This window comes from Mirounga leonina, unplaced genomic scaffold (genome assembly GCF_011800145.1).
Source record: "Mirounga leonina isolate KUSES-001 unplaced genomic scaffold, KU_Mleo_1.0 Mir_53, whole genome shotgun sequence".
NCBI classification, from domain to species: Eukaryota; Metazoa; Chordata; class Mammalia; order Carnivora; family Phocidae; genus Mirounga; species Mirounga leonina.
The window spans coordinates 9,652,147-9,668,707 of record NW_023270807.1 but is presented as its reverse complement, the minus strand read 5'-3'; the positions used below and the strand labels follow the sequence as shown (position 1 = coordinate 9,668,707).

At 53.7% G+C, this 16,561-nt stretch overlaps 1 protein-coding gene across 2 annotated transcripts; it reads left to right on the top strand.

The window, feature by feature from the left end:
* The first annotated feature begins 3,888 nt into the window (after nucleotides 1-3,888).
* PEX6 (peroxisomal biogenesis factor 6) lies at nucleotides 3,889-16,501 on the top strand. 2 transcript variants are annotated; one of them, XM_034990309.1, is made up of 17 exons: nucleotides 3,889-5,294; nucleotides 6,770-6,933; nucleotides 7,477-7,560; nucleotides 10,893-10,995; nucleotides 11,080-11,213; nucleotides 11,855-11,966; nucleotides 12,786-12,994; nucleotides 13,413-13,575; nucleotides 13,764-13,840; nucleotides 13,991-14,123; nucleotides 14,205-14,410; nucleotides 14,537-14,598; nucleotides 14,846-14,954; nucleotides 15,258-15,374; nucleotides 15,499-15,576; nucleotides 15,715-15,854; nucleotides 16,035-16,501. In XM_034990309.1, the coding sequence occupies exons 1-17, from the start codon at nucleotides 4,128-4,130 to the stop codon at nucleotides 16,169-16,171; spliced, it is 3,195 nt and encodes a 1,064-aa protein (XP_034846200.1). In that variant the 5' UTR covers nucleotides 3,889-4,127; the 3' UTR covers nucleotides 16,172-16,501. The 2 variants fall into 2 exon arrangements, with proteins under 2 accessions (XP_034846200.1, XP_034846198.1); XM_034990307.1 differs by having other exon boundaries at nucleotides 3,890-5,294; nucleotides 13,413-13,608.
* The last annotated feature ends 60 nt before the right edge of the window (nucleotides 16,502-16,561 follow it).

Genomic DNA, 16,561 nt, shown 5'->3' with positions numbered 1-16,561 from the left:
CCAGCTTAGCACCCAGTGCCGCACTCCGGCGTCTGGTGTGCGTCGGCCTCGGCCATTCTTCGTAGCCTGCGCCCTTCTAAAGTGGCTCTCACTCTTTTCCCTGCTCTGCTCCTTGGCCCAGTCCGAAATGGAAGGAAAGAAGCCCTAAAATGAAGGGTACCTTTCTTCATCAGGGTAACTTAGCACTAACTGCATATGCAAAATTGGTGGAGAGATCTCCCAATAGTCCTCCACGGCATCCGTTTCCTAGACGGGGCTTGCAGAGAATGAAAGGGGAAGGCTGGCTGGCGGGGACCTTGGTGAGATGAGATGAAAATTCTGGGTTTGTTACAATTTTGGAAAGAGGGTCCCAGTTCCTATTGCAAGTGCCCTGGGATTGGGGAACCAGTAGATTGAAACACTTGGGAATACAGTGAAAAGCTACCTCGTTGTTGAGTGTTTTGGGATATGCATCCCTTACTTCCACCCTGCCCAAGCCAATGTCCTAATGAATGAATAAGATTATTTCCTGCCCTCAGGGAGTTCACCGGCTGGTGAAGTTCATAGACTTGTATAAACAGATGCTTAAGATACAATGTAATGAATTACACAAATCTAGAGGTGGCTGAAGGAATATGTTTCAGAAAGTCAACTCCAGGGGCGCCTGGGTGGCTCAGTCAGTTAAGCTTCTGCCTTTGGCTCAGGTCATGATCCCAGGGTCCTGGGATGGAGCCCAGCCACCCGCTGGCTCCCCTCTGCCTCTGCCCCTCCCCCCACTCATGCTCAAGAGCTGCTCTCTCCCTCCCCCTCTCTCTCAAATAAATAAAAATCTTAAAAAAAAAAAGTCAAGGGACCTCTGGGTGGCTCAGTCGGTTAAGCATCTGCCTTCGCCTTAGGTCATGACCCCAGGGACCTGGGTCCGGCTCCTTGCTCAGCAGGGAGCCTGCCTTTCCCTCTGCCTGCCATTCCCCCTGCTTGTGCTCTCTCTCTGACAAATAAATAAATAAAATCTTAAAAAAAAAAAATCCAACTTGGGGGAACACTTGGGTAGCTCAGTTGGTTGAGCGTCTGACTCTTGGTTTCAGCTCAGGTCATGATCTCAGGGTCAGGAGATTGAGTCCGGCGGCGGGGTCCATCCTCAGCCTGGCATCTGCTTAAGACTCTCTCTCCCCCTCTCCCTCTGCCCCTCCCCCTGTTCACACTCTCTCTCTCATTCTCTCTAAAATAAATAAATCTTAAGAACGTTGATTCCAGGGGCGCCTGGGTGGCTCAGTTGGTTAAGCGACTGCCTTCGGCTCAGGTCATGATCCTGGAGTCCCAGGATCGAGTCCCACGTCCAGCTCCCTGCTCAGCAGGGAGTCTGCCTCTCTCTCTGACCCTCCCCCCTCTCATGCTATCTCATTCTCTCTCTCAAATAAATAAAATCTTTAAAAAAAAAAAAAAAAGAAAGTTGATTCCATTAGACTATTGACTATATGAAGAAACTGGAGAAGGCTCAAGAAAAAGCCTGTGGCCCTTGACCGGGACAGCAATGTTATAAGACAAAGGCCATGGGAGGGAGAAGAAAAGATAGAATTGAGAAATGTGTAGAATCAACAGGATTTGGTGATTCACTGAATTGTGGGGAAGATGGTAAGGGAACGGGAGGAGTTGAAAATGACTTCTGGAGCCATCAGAGGTGTAGGTAGAAAACTGGTGTCGCAATGGCAAAGGAAGTAAAAGAGGATTGGTCAATAGTGACAGATTCCAGGGAATGATTGAACAAGATAAAGATCAAACAACACCACCTTGATTCTATAGTTGTAAATGATCTTTGCAGGAAAGTTTTAGAGAAGTGGAAGGAAGGTTATAATGGGTTGAAGAGTGAGCAAGAGCACTTAGTAAAGGCAACAAATATAGGCTCTTATCTTATGGAAATAGTATTTGGCTCCCAATGATTAATGACAATTTCAAAGTAACACAAAGCAGACTGTATCCCAACCATTATTTGCTGGGGGAAAAGCCTGGGGAGGAAGGATATTTGTGGATGGATATTTGTGTCTATATGTGTGCTGAACTAGACAGGAGACCAGATTTATTTACCCATTCCCAAGCCCTCAAGGAGCACTGTAGTCCTGAGGCCTAGAGCTTGCCTATGTAAAGCAGGCCTATCCTTTTTGGACTCACACCACCATCCCCCAAACCTTGGTCCCTCTGGGAAGCAAGGGACAGAGCCACGTAATACAGTTCAGAACTACCAAATGGGAACTTTCATCCATATGAATTCAGATCCCTAGTACATTCTTGCATGCTCTTTTAAAGATGTGGAACTAGAGGAGGAGCCTGGCTAAGTCAGTGGAGCACGTGACTCTTGATCTTGGGTTGTGAGTTCCAGCCCCATGCTGGGCAGAGAGGTTAATTAAAAAAAAAAAAAAAAAAAAAAAGTAGAGGGCTGCCTGGGTTGCTCAGTTGGTTAAGTGTCCAACTCTTGATCTCTTGATTTTGGCTCAGGTCAGGTCATGATTTCAGCATTGTAAGATGGAGCCCCACGTCGAGATCCACACTCAGTGTGGAGTTTGCTTAAGATTCTCTCCCTTTCCCTCTGTCCCCACCTCAAGCGTGCCTGTGCTCTCTCTCTCTCAAAACAAAAAAACAAACAAAAAGTGGAATTGGGCAATTTCAAGTTTAAGACTAGATATACTCCAGGAACTATAATCAGACATTTAAAAAATATATTTTTTAAAGATTTTATTTATTTATTTGACAGAGAGAGACACAGCTAGAGAGGGAACACAAGCAGGGGGAGTGGGAGAAGCAGGCTTCGCGCGGAGCAGGGAGCCCGACGCAGGGCTCGATCCCAGGACCCTGGGGTCATGACCTGAGCCGAAGGCACACACTTAATGACTGAGCCACCCAGGTACCTCTAAAAAATATTTTCCTGGAGGGCCTGGGTGGGCATCTGACTCCTGATCTCAACTCAGGTTTTGATCTCAAGGTCATGAGTTCAAGCCCCAGTATGGAGCCTACTTAAAAAAAAAAAAAAATAGGGGCCCCTAGATGGCTCAGTCGTTAAGCATCTGCCTTCGGCTCAGGTCGTGATCCCAGGGTCCTGGGATGGAGCCCCACAATGGGCTCTCTGCTCAGCGGGCAGCCAGCTTCTGTCTCTGCCTCTGCCACATCCTTGCTTCTGCTCACTTGCTCTCTCTGTCAAATAAATTTTAAAAATCTTAAAAAAATTAAAAATACATAAAAAATACCTTCTTGTCTTGCTAGGAATAGAAATACCTTCTAACATGTAAATCTAGTATTCAACTCTCAGATTTTCAGGAAATTCTCAGGAATTCAAAACGTACAAAGTAGAAGACTGAACAACTCAAGTTGTTCAGCTGTAAAGAAAAGGAGAGTTAGGCAGTGTTTGGAGAATGCAAGGTCCAGAAAGAGTAGATTACCACCAACCAATCCATTGATTCTAAGTGCAAATATTTTTTTTGTTGTTAGTAACTGGAGGTGTGGCCTGCCAGTGTCCAATGTCTTGTCCAGGGCAGTGGAGGTGGACACAAGGATGGTATCTAAGTAACAGCAACGTTGGGAAGCAAGCTGTTGGTTCGTGCTCATGACTGAAGCCTTGAACCCCTCTCTTCTGCCTGCTCTACTGCCCCTCCCGGAAACACACATCCCCCCCACCCCGCAGGGTAGAAACAGGACATGGGTCTCCAGTTTGCAAGGATTGGTGGGGCGGGGAGAGCAACTGGTTTTGGAAGAATGAAAAAGCGAAGCTGCGTTGTCTTCGCTTCAAGTTTGGTGGGAGTAGAACGAACAGGACAATAAACAGGACAAGGAACACCGGGACGTGGGTTTTGTGCAGGATGTGTTGGAACAGGTGTGGTAGCACCAAGTACTCCAGGGCTACATGAATCACATGTAGTCATCCAGCCGGCAGCCACCATATCCATAAGCATGTCTGAGACAGTTTTATCCTACCACTCCCTCCTGCAACCTTCCCCACAACCGCCAAACCTCAGTGCCTACAGTTCCACCGTGGAAACTGTAGGAGTTCCACGGAGGACTGGACTCCTTCCTAAACACTCCACCCATAGCTCCCAGCCCTGGGCCAAGCTGGTCCCGGGCACGCTGAGGGTTCGTTGATCATTCAATTAACTGTTACGTGCATGGCAGGGCAGTTGAGAGGACGTTACTCCCCTAGCAGGCGCGGAAGGCAGATCCGCGCAAACACAGTCTCAAAAGACTGCGCAGCGGCAGTGAACGCGTTACCGCCCGCGACGAACCAACCCATCAGTCCGAGCCGCCGCTCGCGCTCCAGGAGCACGCGCCAGGGACCCGCCGCCGCCCCGCCCGCTCTCCTCGCACCTCCCCCGACGGAAGCGGAAACGGCCTGCGGCGGTCTGGCTCCGGAAGCCGCTCTCCTGCGTCTACCTCGTTGGTCTCCTGTCACCATGGCGCTGGCCGTCTTGCGGGTCCTGGAGCCCTTCCCGACCGAGGCACCCCCGTTGGCGGTGCTGCTGCCCCCCGGGAGCCCGTGGCCTGCGGCGGGGCTGGGCCTGGTGCTGGCCCTGCGGCCCGCAGAGGAGAGCCCCGCAGGGCCGGCGCTGCTAGTGGCGGCCCTGGAGGGGCCGGGCGCGGAGACCGAAGAGCAGGGTCCAGGGCCCCCGCAGCTGCTGGTTAGCCGCGCGCTGCTGCGGCTCTTGGCTCTGGGCTCCGGGGCGTGGGTGCGGGCGCGGCCCGTGCGGCGCCCTCCGGCGCTGGGCTGGGCGCTGCTTGGGACCCCGCCGGGGCCAGGGCTGGGACCGCGAGTCGGGCCGCTGCTGGTGCGGCGCGGAGAGGCCCTGCCAGTGCCCGGACCGCGGGTGCTGGAGACGCGGCCGGCGTTGCAAGGGCTGCTGGGCCCAGGGACGCGGCTAGCTGTGACTGAGCTCCGTGGGCGGGCCAAACTGGGTCAGGAGGCTGAGGACAGCAGCCGGCCCCCACCCCCACCCGTGGTGTCCTCCTTCGCGGTTAACCACTCAGTCCGGCGACTCCGGGGAGTTCTGGGAGGGACTGGAGATTCACTGGGGGTAAGCCGGAGCTGTCTCCGGAGCCTGGGCCTCTTCCAGGGCGAATGGGTGTGGGTGACCCGAGCCGGAGAGTCGTCGGACACTTCCCAGCCACATCTGGCCAGGGTGCAGGTCCTAGAGCCTCGCTGGGACCTGTCTGAAAGGCTGGGACCCGGCTCTGGGCAGCCGGGAGAGCCCCTCGCTGACGGACTAGCCCTCGTGCCTGCCACTCTGGCTTTTAATCTCGGCTGTGATCCCCTGGAAGTGGGAGAGCTCAGAATTCAGGTAGGATACAAGACTGAGGTCAGGAATGCTCCCACTCCTTATTCCCTCTTCCTTATCTCAACTGAATTGGAAGAAGAGAGCTGTAGAATTTAGATCCCTTACTCCTTAGATCTTAATGTCTTAGTCTCATTTGTCTATTCTCTATAATCAAAATATAATCCTCCATGGTGTAGTGGTGCATGGGAAGGGCTCATCTATTCAGGTGAAAGGAGAGAGTCATCCTCAAATTACCAGGTATATACAGTATATTAATCTACTTAATCAATTGTTTGAATTGCTACAGTGTATCCAGAATTGTACTGAGTAATATGGAGGATGCAACGTCATTTCTTTTGCTCATGCTTATCCTTGACTTCATTCCTGTTCTTCTAGCCTCATCTGTTAAAGTCCTACCATCCTTTACTTCAAAGCCCATCTAAAGTTGCCACCTTCTTCCCAAAGCCGTACATGATCTTACCAGATATTTAACATGACTTCTTTCTCCTATAGCGTTTTGTACCTTTCTTAGGGCATTTATTTTCTGTCCCGTTATGGTTATGTACTCTGTCTAATCCTGTTATATATTGTAAATTCCTTAAAGGGAAGGGCTCGTTATTATCTTTAGTGCCTGGTATTTGATTTTAATATTTTAGTAAATATACCCAAGAGAAATTTTTGGTTTCTGCCTTTAAGAGATTACTTCAAGAAGATCGTTGTATTTGGGGGCACAAATATAGTCTACTGTTTAATTAGGCACCTAGATGCATGGTTTAAACCTATACTGTCCAATATGGAAGCCACTAGCCACAGTGTGGCTTTTTAAATTAATTAAAACTAATAAAATTTAAAACTTGGTTCTTTGGTTGCTTCAGTTACATGTCAAATGCTCAATAGCACGTGTAGGGAACATTTCCATCACTGTAGAAAGTTCTGTTAGCTAATGCTGGCATAGCCAGTTAGTGCTATAAGATGTCAAGAAGGATATAAGATATGCATGAATGGGAGTCAGGTGTGGGTTTCCTTTCGAATGGAGGAAAAACTGGAGTCCTCAGACTGGAGCTCATTCAGCTGAACCAACCCTTTCAGCTTCAGTGAGATCATATCCTTTCCCCACAACCTGAATTCAGTGTCCCCACTAATGTCCAATTAATATCAATTCCACTTGCTGCCTGGTGTCACTCAAAAGGACTTGTGGGAATTAAATGTCTTTACCACTTTCCTGGCTCAGGGTCAACTTAAAGGTATCGCAGAAAGGTTATTTGTACTGGGGAACCTTTTGGAGCTAGAATCAGAAATCTCTTCCTGGTGCCCATGAGAAGGAGAGGTTTCTGTATCTAGGGAAGATACAGGTATTCAGTTTGGCTACCTTAGGCCTCCCCTCCCACAGGCCTTGTGGTTAGAGGATGCAAATAGAAATATTGGCTGCTAAGGTTAAGGTAGGGCAGAGCCTGACTCCTTAGGAGAAGGTTGTAAGGTGGTCGTTATTTCTCTAATAGAGGTACTTGGGAGGCTCCAGCACCCCTGAAGACAAAGGAAGCTGCTCAGTGCTGCCTGGGCCTCTGTTTGCCAAAGAGTTACACATCGAAATTGTGTCCTCTCCCCACTACAGCACCAACGGAAATTATGACCACGTTCTTTACCTGCACTTTCAGACACCCAGGTTAGCTGCTTACCCCTTTCAGGAGGATAGCATCTCACCCTTGCTCTCCTCCTACCCCATGCCTTAGATTCAGGTCCCACAGAGCCTCTGACTTACTTTACAAAGCCGCATTTTAGGCAGTGTTGTGGCTAGATGCCTCTTGGTGTGGTAGGTGTAGGCTACACCACCATTGGAATTCCATTCCATTGGTACCAATAGAAGAGAAATTGGTACCATTCCAATGGTGGTCAATAGAAGAGAAATTGGTACCATGAGGTGAATCTGGACAATCTAAACTGAGAAACCTCTTTGATTTGAGCAGGCCCACAAAGAGCCAGGATCCTGCTTTGCCCCTCACAGCTCCTTGATTCCCCCTTTCTAGCCTCTCTGCCGTTCCCCCCAGCTCATTCTAGGTCAGATGTGTTCTCTGGACAACTGCTTGGGATCTCTGGGTGGGCGGTAGGCCCTCATGGTCTGCAGGTTGGGAGTAGACATACGGGGATGTGTCAGGCCCATGCTCTTGACTCTCACTGTGAGCTGACCAGGGCCACTGCTGTGTTGCAGGGCAGTCCAAGAAGGGGATGTTCTGTGTGTGCCAACAGTTGGGCAAGTAGAGATCCTGGAAGGAAGCCCAGAGAAACTGCCCAGGTATGCAGCTGCCTCTTACCCTACACCTGGGATTCCTAACCTGGGTGCAAGAGTTCTGTGATCCCCTCCCCACAGGTTGTGTGGAATAATTTTGCATATAAGAAAACTTGGTTGTTGTGTACATTTTTAAAAAGATTTTATTTATTTGATAGAGCAGGAGAGCACGAGCACGGGGGAGGGGCAGAGGGAGAGGGAGAAGCAGACTCCCTGCTGAGCAGGGAGCCAGATGTGACTGGGGGCTCGATCCCAGGACCCTGGGATCATGACCTGAGCCAAAGGCAGATGCTTAACCTCCTGAGACACCCAGGTGCCCCCGTCATGTACGTTTTTCTAGAGAAAAGGTACATGCTTTCTTCAAGTTCTCAAATAGGCACGGGAACTGAAAAAAAGATTAAGAACCACCGCCTGCTGCCTTGGGAGGTGTTTATCCTCAAATTATTGGGTGGTCATAGGTAAAGGAAAGCATTAAGAAGTTTAAGGGCCTAGCCCAGCATGAGATTCCTTGCTTTTCATTCTCAACCACAGGGTCATTTGGGCCAGTTTTCAGGCCACACCTCCCATATACTCAACATAAGGAGACCCAGGCTTTGATTTCTGCACTAATTAATGGTATATGCACATGCAGCTTTTTAATCCCATCTCCCAAAATGGGGGAGAGACAGATTGCTGCTGTTATTGGGAGGCCTTCTCTTTTTCCTTATTCTCAATAGTGAGTGAGAAATTAAGCATAAGTGACCCAAGCACCCAAAACAAGGAGTCCAGCCTTTCTCCTCCCTCTAGACACTGATCATAGAGGTTCCATGTAAAATGGTGAGGCACAGAATTCAGAGACTGCTTGGGCTTTCTGGGAAGCGGGAGAATATGTAGCCTGATAACCCAGGACTGATTTCCTGTAGCAATGTACTAGAAGGAGAGCACAACTGATAGACACGCTAATCCAACGTCCACAGGGGATTTCAGTGAGGTGGTGGGGCCAGCCGGAAGGAACTGAGGTGTAAGAGTTGGCATGCCCAAGGTCTCTGGCCTAGCTAGCCTGGGTCCTCTGCCAAGACAGATGCAGTTTGGAGTGCCTGATTCATCCTTGGTCAACATTCAGAGCTTGGTTCATTCAGAGCTGTGGTACCCACATGAAGGGCCTGGTAGAACCCTTTGTAACCCCATTTAATGCTCATGGCACCTCTTTGAGCTTTCCCAAATCTAATCTACAACTGGGGCCTGGTAGAAAATGCCAGGCTGGCATGTATTAGTCACCTCCCACTTGTGTCTCCCATCTTAAATATAGCCAATATCTACGAGCTAGTTTTGTGTAGGAAAACTACAGAATGCCCAGGCACTGGGCCCTTCTGAGACAGACGAGCAAGCCTGTTCTGTTCCTGGATCTCTGCTGTTCCAGTCCTGTAGAGACCTGCCTCCCTCCTCTGGGTGCTGAGTACACAGTTCCTCCCCCTGAGCAGGTCCTGGAAAGTGAGGTTTGGGTGGGCAGGTGGGTCCAAGGACAGACAGAGATGAGTGCTTTAGCCCTCCTCCCCCAGACCTGTTCAGGGAGGCCTTGCTAGGAGGCTCCTATGATCCCTGGAATGGAATTCCAATGGTGGTGTAGCCTCTGCAGGTTCTTCCATGGTTCCCCTCTCCCGAGCAAGCCAGCAGGATCCCGCTCCACTGTCTCCCATCTGGCTCTTGAGAACACAACCCAGCTTTCCCCAGCAATATCCAGATGTGTTCAAGAGGTCTGATCCTTGTACTTACCAAGATGGTCCTACTGCTGTCCATGAGGGGGGACTTCCCCCTAACCTCCCACGGTGCTGTTCTTCCTTGGATTCCACTGCTCACCATGTACACTGTGACTCAAGATCGAGATGCCAGGTTCCATGTAAAATAGTGAGGCCCGGTAGATTTCTACCACGTGGGTAGAAATACCCACTGTTCATTTATACTGAATAACAGTAAGACACAGGCTTCCTTATGTTCCACTTTTTATCATGATAACTGCCTACCCTAATAATTGCGGGAATTCATAATACCAATCTGGTATGCTTCTCCCCTCCACCTAGTTTTTCCCACACACCCCACTTTGCTGCCAGAGTAAGCAGCTTTATGAATGAGGCAATGTGAACAAAGGAATTTGCACCGGCTGGAACTTAAAAAGGCCCAAGTTATAGTCTGGGCCAAGTCATTGCCTTTCCACCTGAGGGTTAAAGAGGGGAGTAGTTTCATCATTTCTTTTCTGGAAAATTGGGCTAGTCACTACTACCTGCTCCCCACTTTCTGCTCCCTTCGTAGGTTGAGTAGCCCCAGCTCACTCTGAGACTAGCCAGTGAATGCACAGCCCTGTTACGGCTGGGGGAGCTTTCAAAAAATACAGATGCCTGAGCCCCACCCCAGACCTATTGGAGCAGAGTCAAGGTCAGGCTGGGGCCTGTGCAGTCTGTCATTTTTAAGAAAGGAGAGAAAAATGCTAATTTAAAAAATTGAGGTTCCTGCCTGGCTCAGTAGAGCATGCAACTCTTGATCTCAGGGTCACGAGTTCGAGCCCCACATTGGGCGTAGAGGTTGCTTTTTTAAAAATTGAGATCTAATTCACTTTTAATGTGCACAATTCAGGGGCTTTTACTATATTCATAAGGTTATGCAACCAACACCACTATCGAATTCCAGAACATTTTCATCCCCCCAAAACCCTTTCCCATTAGCAGTCCCTCCCTACTCCCTCCTTCCCTCAGCCCCCAGCAATTACCAATCTGCTGAATGGAATCATACAATATGTGGGAGATGTTGATTTTCAAAAGTCTCACAGATAATTCTAATATGCAGCCACACAGAGAATTAATCATTAGATGTCTTTAATAAGGAATCTGCAATTCGATTTTGTGGATTATTGGATAAGAGCCAAGGCTCTTCCTGCTGAGGTTTTGGAAGGCCTTGGGAGGTGTGAATTGGAAGGGAAGACTGTATTCTGAAGCCAGTGAAAATGGTCCGATGATCATTGCTTAGCGCAGCTGTGGCTTCTCCCACTGGAATGAGCGGGGAGGCCATTTACCTGGAGAAACACATCCCAACACTCTGATGGTTGTCATGAGGGATGTAAGGACAGTTATAGCTCCTGCCTTCAAAATGTGCAGGAGCCAGCTGGGGAGATAAGAAAGACCATTTGCTCTCTTTTACCCCTCCTCCTCTCCCCTTCCTCACCCCCTGCCATGTCTAGGGGCAGTTATTCATGCTACTCTTGAGTATGTCCCTGCAGTCGACCTCTATGATTGAGACAGCCACCTCGTCCTTGGGGAGGGGTGTATGTGGGCTCTGGGTCTGCGGCTCATTGGGCTTCTTTCCGGCAGGTGGCGGGAGATGTTTTTTAAAGTGAAGAAAACTGTTGGGGAAGCTCCGGATGGGCCAACCAGCGCCTACTTGGCAGACACCGCTCATACCTCTTTGTACTTGGTGAGGCCCTGGGGATGGGACTAGACCTGGGAAAAGGAACAGAAACAGCTTCCAGACACTAAAGCTTCCTCCCACCTTTCACAGGTGGGCTCTACCCTGAGCCCTGTCCCAAGGCTCACTTCAGGAGAATCCACTCCCTGGAACAGTTTGTCTCCTCCGGGCCTGGAGACCTTGGTGACTGAGCTCTGTGCTGCCCTGAAGCCTCGCCTCCAGCTGGGGTGAGTGAAGCCGCGGCCTCAGCGGAGGGGGGAGAGGCCTGCTTGGAACATCTCCAGACGGGCAGTGGGGCGGACAAACAGTTCCTAATGCACTGGCCAGCGTCGGGTTGGTGGACCTCCCTCAAACCAGTATGCCCAGGCCGCTAGCCCATGTCCTTCCTGTAAGCAAATTCCTAGGCTCCTTTCTGGGGATAACCTCCAGCCTCCAAGGTTGGCTGTGGAAGAAGAATCTCCACCAGGGACAGCTATCTCTGAGACTGCCCTTCCCCTTGGGGAGCCCACTAGCCATTCTGGCCTTCACCACCCTGGCCCCAAAAGATACAGCTCCTCATACCACTGGCCTACGTGTAGACACAGATCCTCCCCTAATTCCTCTCCATATGATCCAGACCAGACATAGCAGTCAAGGCTTTACTGAAGGCAGTGATGACAAAGGGAACTGTCCCGGCTGCTGGATACGCTCCGCGCCCCTGCCAGGGCACCCCAGGTGGTAGGCGAGCTACGGCACCAGCCCTGGAGGAGGAGGGGGGCCGCCAGGAGAGAGAGGGTGCCTGCTTTCTCGATCCAAGGGTCCCTCTGTTCCTGGGGGCTCTTCATTTTGAGCAGAATGGAGGGGACAAGTGTCTGCTCTCTGGTTGCAGAGGTTCCCTGTTGACAGGAACCAGCAGTGTCCTTCTCCGGGGTCCCCCAGGCAGTGGCAAAACCACAGCTGTCACCGCAGCCTGCAGCCGCCTTGGGTTCCACCTGCTGAAGGTGAGGGTACCTGGTGAGGTGAAGCCCAGATTCTCCCTCTCCCCTCCCCCTTCTGGCCACCAGCCTGGCCCCGGCACCTGAGTAGGTCAGACATATTCCCATGATTCTCAGCTACAAAAAGATGCTTGCTTGCTTTTTTTTTTTTAAGATTTATTTATTTATTTATTTATTTATTTATTTATTTATTTGAGAGAGAGAGAGAGAATGAGAGAGAGCATGAGAGGGAGGAGGGTCAGAGGGAGAAGCAGACTCCCCGCCGAGCAGGGAGCCCGATGCGGGACTCGATCCCAGGACTCCAGGATCATGACCTGAGCCGAAGGCAGTCGCTTAACCAACCGAGCCACTCAGGCACCCGCTTGCTTTTTTTTTAAGATTTTTGTTATTTACTTGACAGAGAGAGAGATAGTGAGAGCAGGAACACAAGCAGGGGGAGCGGGAGAGGGAGAAGCAGACTTCCCACTGAGCAGGGAGCCCGACGCGGGGCTCGATCCCAGGACCCTGGGATCATGACCTGAGCCGAAGGCAGTCGCTTAACCAACTGAGCCACCCAGGTGCCCCCGAAGGCAGACTCTTAACGACTGAGCCACCCAGGCACCCCAAAAAGATGCTTTCAAAAAGGAAGGGGTTTGAAGACTGTGATGGGCAGTCCAGGGAGTGAGGTTGGGGTAAAGAGGAGGTAGGACTTGGCTGGTGCTACTGCTCCGCATCTCCGCCCTCTGAAACAAGGTGGCCTGCATCTTCTTCTGGCTCCTGTCCCCGCCCTTCCTGCCTCCGTCACGCCTGCCCTTGGCTCACAGACCGCTGGGGCCCCGTCCCCAGGTGCCCTGCTCTAGCCTCTGTGCAGACAGCAGCGGGGCTGTGGAGACAAAGCTGCAGGCCATCTTCTCCCGGGCCCGGCGCTGCCGGCCTGTGGTTCTGTTGCTGACAGCCGTGGACCTTCTGGGCCGGGACCGTGACGGGCTAGGTGAGGACGCTCGTGTGGTGGCCACGCTGCGTCACCTCCTCCTCGATGAGGACCCCCTCACCAGGTATTGTACAGAGCTGAGTCTGTAAAAGGGCAGGCCCCCCCCCCACCTCTCTGCAGCCTCTTGTCCTCTCTTCCTCAATGGCTTCTCAGACACCTCGCCCGTTTGGCTGTCCTCCAGACAGTCCTGAGCTGAGGAGCTTGGGGTATCCAGAGGGGCGGGGGTACGGCCCCTAGTATTTCATGGGGAGCACTATGTCAGAGAAAAAGCACAGCCTCTACCCTCGGTGAGCTCCCTGTGTATGGGGGGGGGACACAGGTCCCCCTCTCGAGGTGTGCCCATGGAGCCCCAGGCAGGAAGCCTTGGGGCGCTCACCTCCCTCTCCCACGCCCGCACCCCCCCGCCTCCCTGCCTCGTGACAAGACAGCGCTCAGGGGCCACCAGCTGCACTCTGGCCCTCAGCGCCCCTCTGTGTCTGCAGCTGCCCGCCCCTGATGGTCGTGGCCACCACGAGCCAGGCCCGGGACGTGCCCGCCGACGTGCAGACAGCGTTCCCTCATGAGCTGGAGGTGCCCGTGTTGTCAGAGGGGCAGCGGCTCAGTGTCCTGCGGGCCCTCACCGCCCACCTCCCCCTGGGCCAAGAGGTGAACCTGACGCAGCTGGCACGGCGGTGTGCAGTGAGTGCCCAGGCAGGCCCCCCCCGCCCCCCCAGTCCCGCTGCCCTGCCCGTGGGGGCTTCAGCCCTGGGCTGCGGCTCCCGCTGGGGGACCGGCCCCCTGAGGGCCCCTGCCTACTGTGCCCTGCTCACGCTCCCTCTGCTGTGCTTCCCCAGGGCTTCGTCGTGGGGGATCTCTATGCCCTTTTGACCCACAGCAGCCGGGCAGCCTGCACCAGGGTCAGGAACTCGGGGTGAGGAAACTGGGCGCAGGAGGGAAAAGGAGGCAAGAGGAAATACGGCCGGGGGAGGGGGGGGCTGGGGGGGAGGAGGAACCAGGAGCCTGATGGGGAGGAGGCTTTTGGTGAGGTCCTCCAGAGGTCCTCCTGGGTTTGTCTTTGCAGGCTGGCAGGTGGCTTGAGTGAGGAGGAGGAGGGGGAGCTCTGTGCTGCTGGCTTTCCTCTCCTGGCTGAGGATTTCGGGCAGGCACTTGAGCAGATGCAGACAGCCCACTCCCAGGCCGTTGGAGCTCCCAAGGTAGAGACTCCAGGTCCTCCGAGGTAGGACAGGAGCTCTCTCCACCACCCTGCCCCCAACCGCACACTGTCCATCTCCTAGATCCCCTCAGTGTCCTGGCATGATGTGGGCGGGCTGCAGGAGGTGAAGAAGGAGATTCTGGAGACCATTCAGCTCCCTCTAGAGCACCCCGAGCTGCTGAGCCTGGGCCTCAGGCGCTCGGGTCTTCTGCTTCATGGTCCCCCCGGCACGGGCAAGACCCTCCTGGCCAAGGCAGTAGCCACTGAATGCTGCCTCACCTTCCTCAGGTGGCGAGGGGGTGTGGAAGGGGTGGTGGGCAGACTGGGAGCTGCAGCAGGCTGGGGAGCAGGAGGGGCTGGCGGACAGGTCAGTTGTGTGTTTACGCATCTGACGAGTCTCATCCTCTCCCTCAGCGTGAAGGGGCCTGAGCTCATCAACATGTACGTGGGTCAGAGTGAGGAGAACGTGCGAGAAGGTGAGTGAGGAGGGGTCAGGCTTGTAGCCCTTGCCAAACCCTTGGGTCCTTGTGCTGCCCCCCACCCCCACCCCATCCAGCGGCTCCTGGTCTTTCCACCATCTCATGGTCCTTTCTACAGAGGACCTGCCCAGGGTGGCCTAGTGCCTGGAGTGGTGAATTTTCACTCCTGGCTTCCCCTCCTCCATCGCCTGACTTCAGATCCCCCCTGAGCTCCCCCCTCCTACGGGTCCCTTTCTCTCCTCAGTGTTTGCCAGGGCCAGGGCGGCAGCTCCGTGCATTATCTTCTTTGATGAGCTGGACTCGCTGGCCCCAAGCCGGGGGCGAAGTGGAGATTCTGGAGGTGTGATGGACAGGTGGGGGTCTGAGCCAGATTGGAGTCTGGGGTCCGAGATGGAGGGATGGGAGACAGGTTGCAGCAGTTTTCAGGGCCCAAAGAGTTCCTGCCATTCCAGTTCCGAAACAGTATAACAGCAAAAGGGGGGCCGTGGAGTCAGCTGGGGGACACCGAGGAGGACAGGGGGGCCTGCGTGGAGGGTCTACGGGGCACAACCGCACAAGTGGCCCCGTGGAGAAGGCCTGCACGGAGGGGCCCCACAGGTAGGGCAGAGGCTGGGGAAGGGCCAAGGACTCTCTGGCCTCCATGTCCACACGTGCAGGGTGGTGTCTCAGCTCCTGGCGGAGCTGGACGGGCTTCACAGCACTCAGGATGTGTTTGTGGTTGGAGCCACCAACAGACCAGACCTCCTGGACCCTGCCCTTCTGCGGCCTGGCAGGTGCGCACCCCACACCTCTCACCTCTGCTGCGCCCGTCTGGGCCTGGCCCTTGACCCCTGTCCTGTGCCTCCTCCACCCTCGTGCTGGGCTTCCTGACACTTACGCCTGCCTGTTTCCCTCAAGATTTGACAAGCTGGTGTTTGTGGGGGTGAGCGAGGACCGCGCCTCCCAGCTACGGGTTCTAAGTGCCATCACACGCAAGTATGCCCTGTTAGGGGGAGACTCCCAGGGGGCTTGGGCCTTGGGATGGTTAGGGGGATAAATGCAACGTGCAGAATAAGCTGGTCGGGGATGCCTTTTGACAGACTAAACCGTTTCTTCCCTCTATCTGCGCAACAGATTCAAGCTAGAGCCCTCTGTGAGCTTGGTGAACGTGCTGGATCGCTGCCCTCCCCAGCTGACGGGTGCGGACCTCTATTCCCTCTGCTCCGACGCCATGACAGCTGCCCTCAAACGCAGGCTCCGGGACCTGGAGGAAGGTGAGCCGTCTGCCAGCCCCGGAGGTCACCCAGAAAGCTAACGGGAGTCACGCCGGCTCCTGGATATCAGAGGAGGGACTGTTGACATTTGGGGGCCTCTGGGCAAGCAGACGCCCACCCCAGGGCTCTCCCTCCTGGGACGTAGACCACAGCCTCTGTTGGCCCCTTGTCACCCCGCAGGGCTGGAGCCTGGGAGCTCAGCACTGCTGCTCACCATGGAGGACCTGCTGCAGGCCGCTGCCCGGCTGCAGCCCTCGGTCAGCGAGCAGGAGCTTCTGCGGTACCGGCGCATCCAGCGCAAGCTCGCCGCCCGCTAGGGGCCTCCCGCCATCCAGGACCCTGCCCGCCAGGGCTGGAGGTGCTTAGGTTATCCCCACAGACGCCCAGCAAAGGGCTCCCTCTCTGCATACTGCGGTTGCACCCAAAGGCCGCCTACCTCCAGGAGACCCCCTCGGTGCCGAGTGGCCCCGCAAGAGCTCAGAGGGCGTCATCCCCTGCCTACCTGTTTGTCCTTCCAGGCCAGCTCTAGCTCCAAGACTAAAGGCCCTCTGCTCAGGAGGAGGAGCTTGGGCCTGGACGCAGCTCTGGGGATTGCTTCCCCGCCACCCCCCAGTCTTGGCTGAAAATAAAGTGTATGCTGCCCCCTGCTGGTTGTGGTCTGAAAGACTGGCGCGTGGAAGAGCAGGCCTGTGGAAGGAGTAAGCCCC

Excerpts from the sequence above, each read along its gene's own strand:
- PEX6 (XM_034990307.1), top strand. The coding sequence starts at position 4,128 with ATGGCAGGGCAGTTGAGAGGACGTTACTCCCCTAGCAGGCGCGGAAGG. Across the intron at positions 14,124-14,204 it reads AGGCCGTTGGAGCTCCCAAG|ATCCCCTCAGTGTCCTGGCA; the intron begins GTAGAGACTCCA and ends TCCATCTCCTAG. Across the intron at positions 14,955-15,257 it reads TCTGGAGGTGTGATGGACAG|GGTGGTGTCTCAGCTCCTGG; the intron begins GTGGGGGTCTGA and ends CCACACGTGCAG.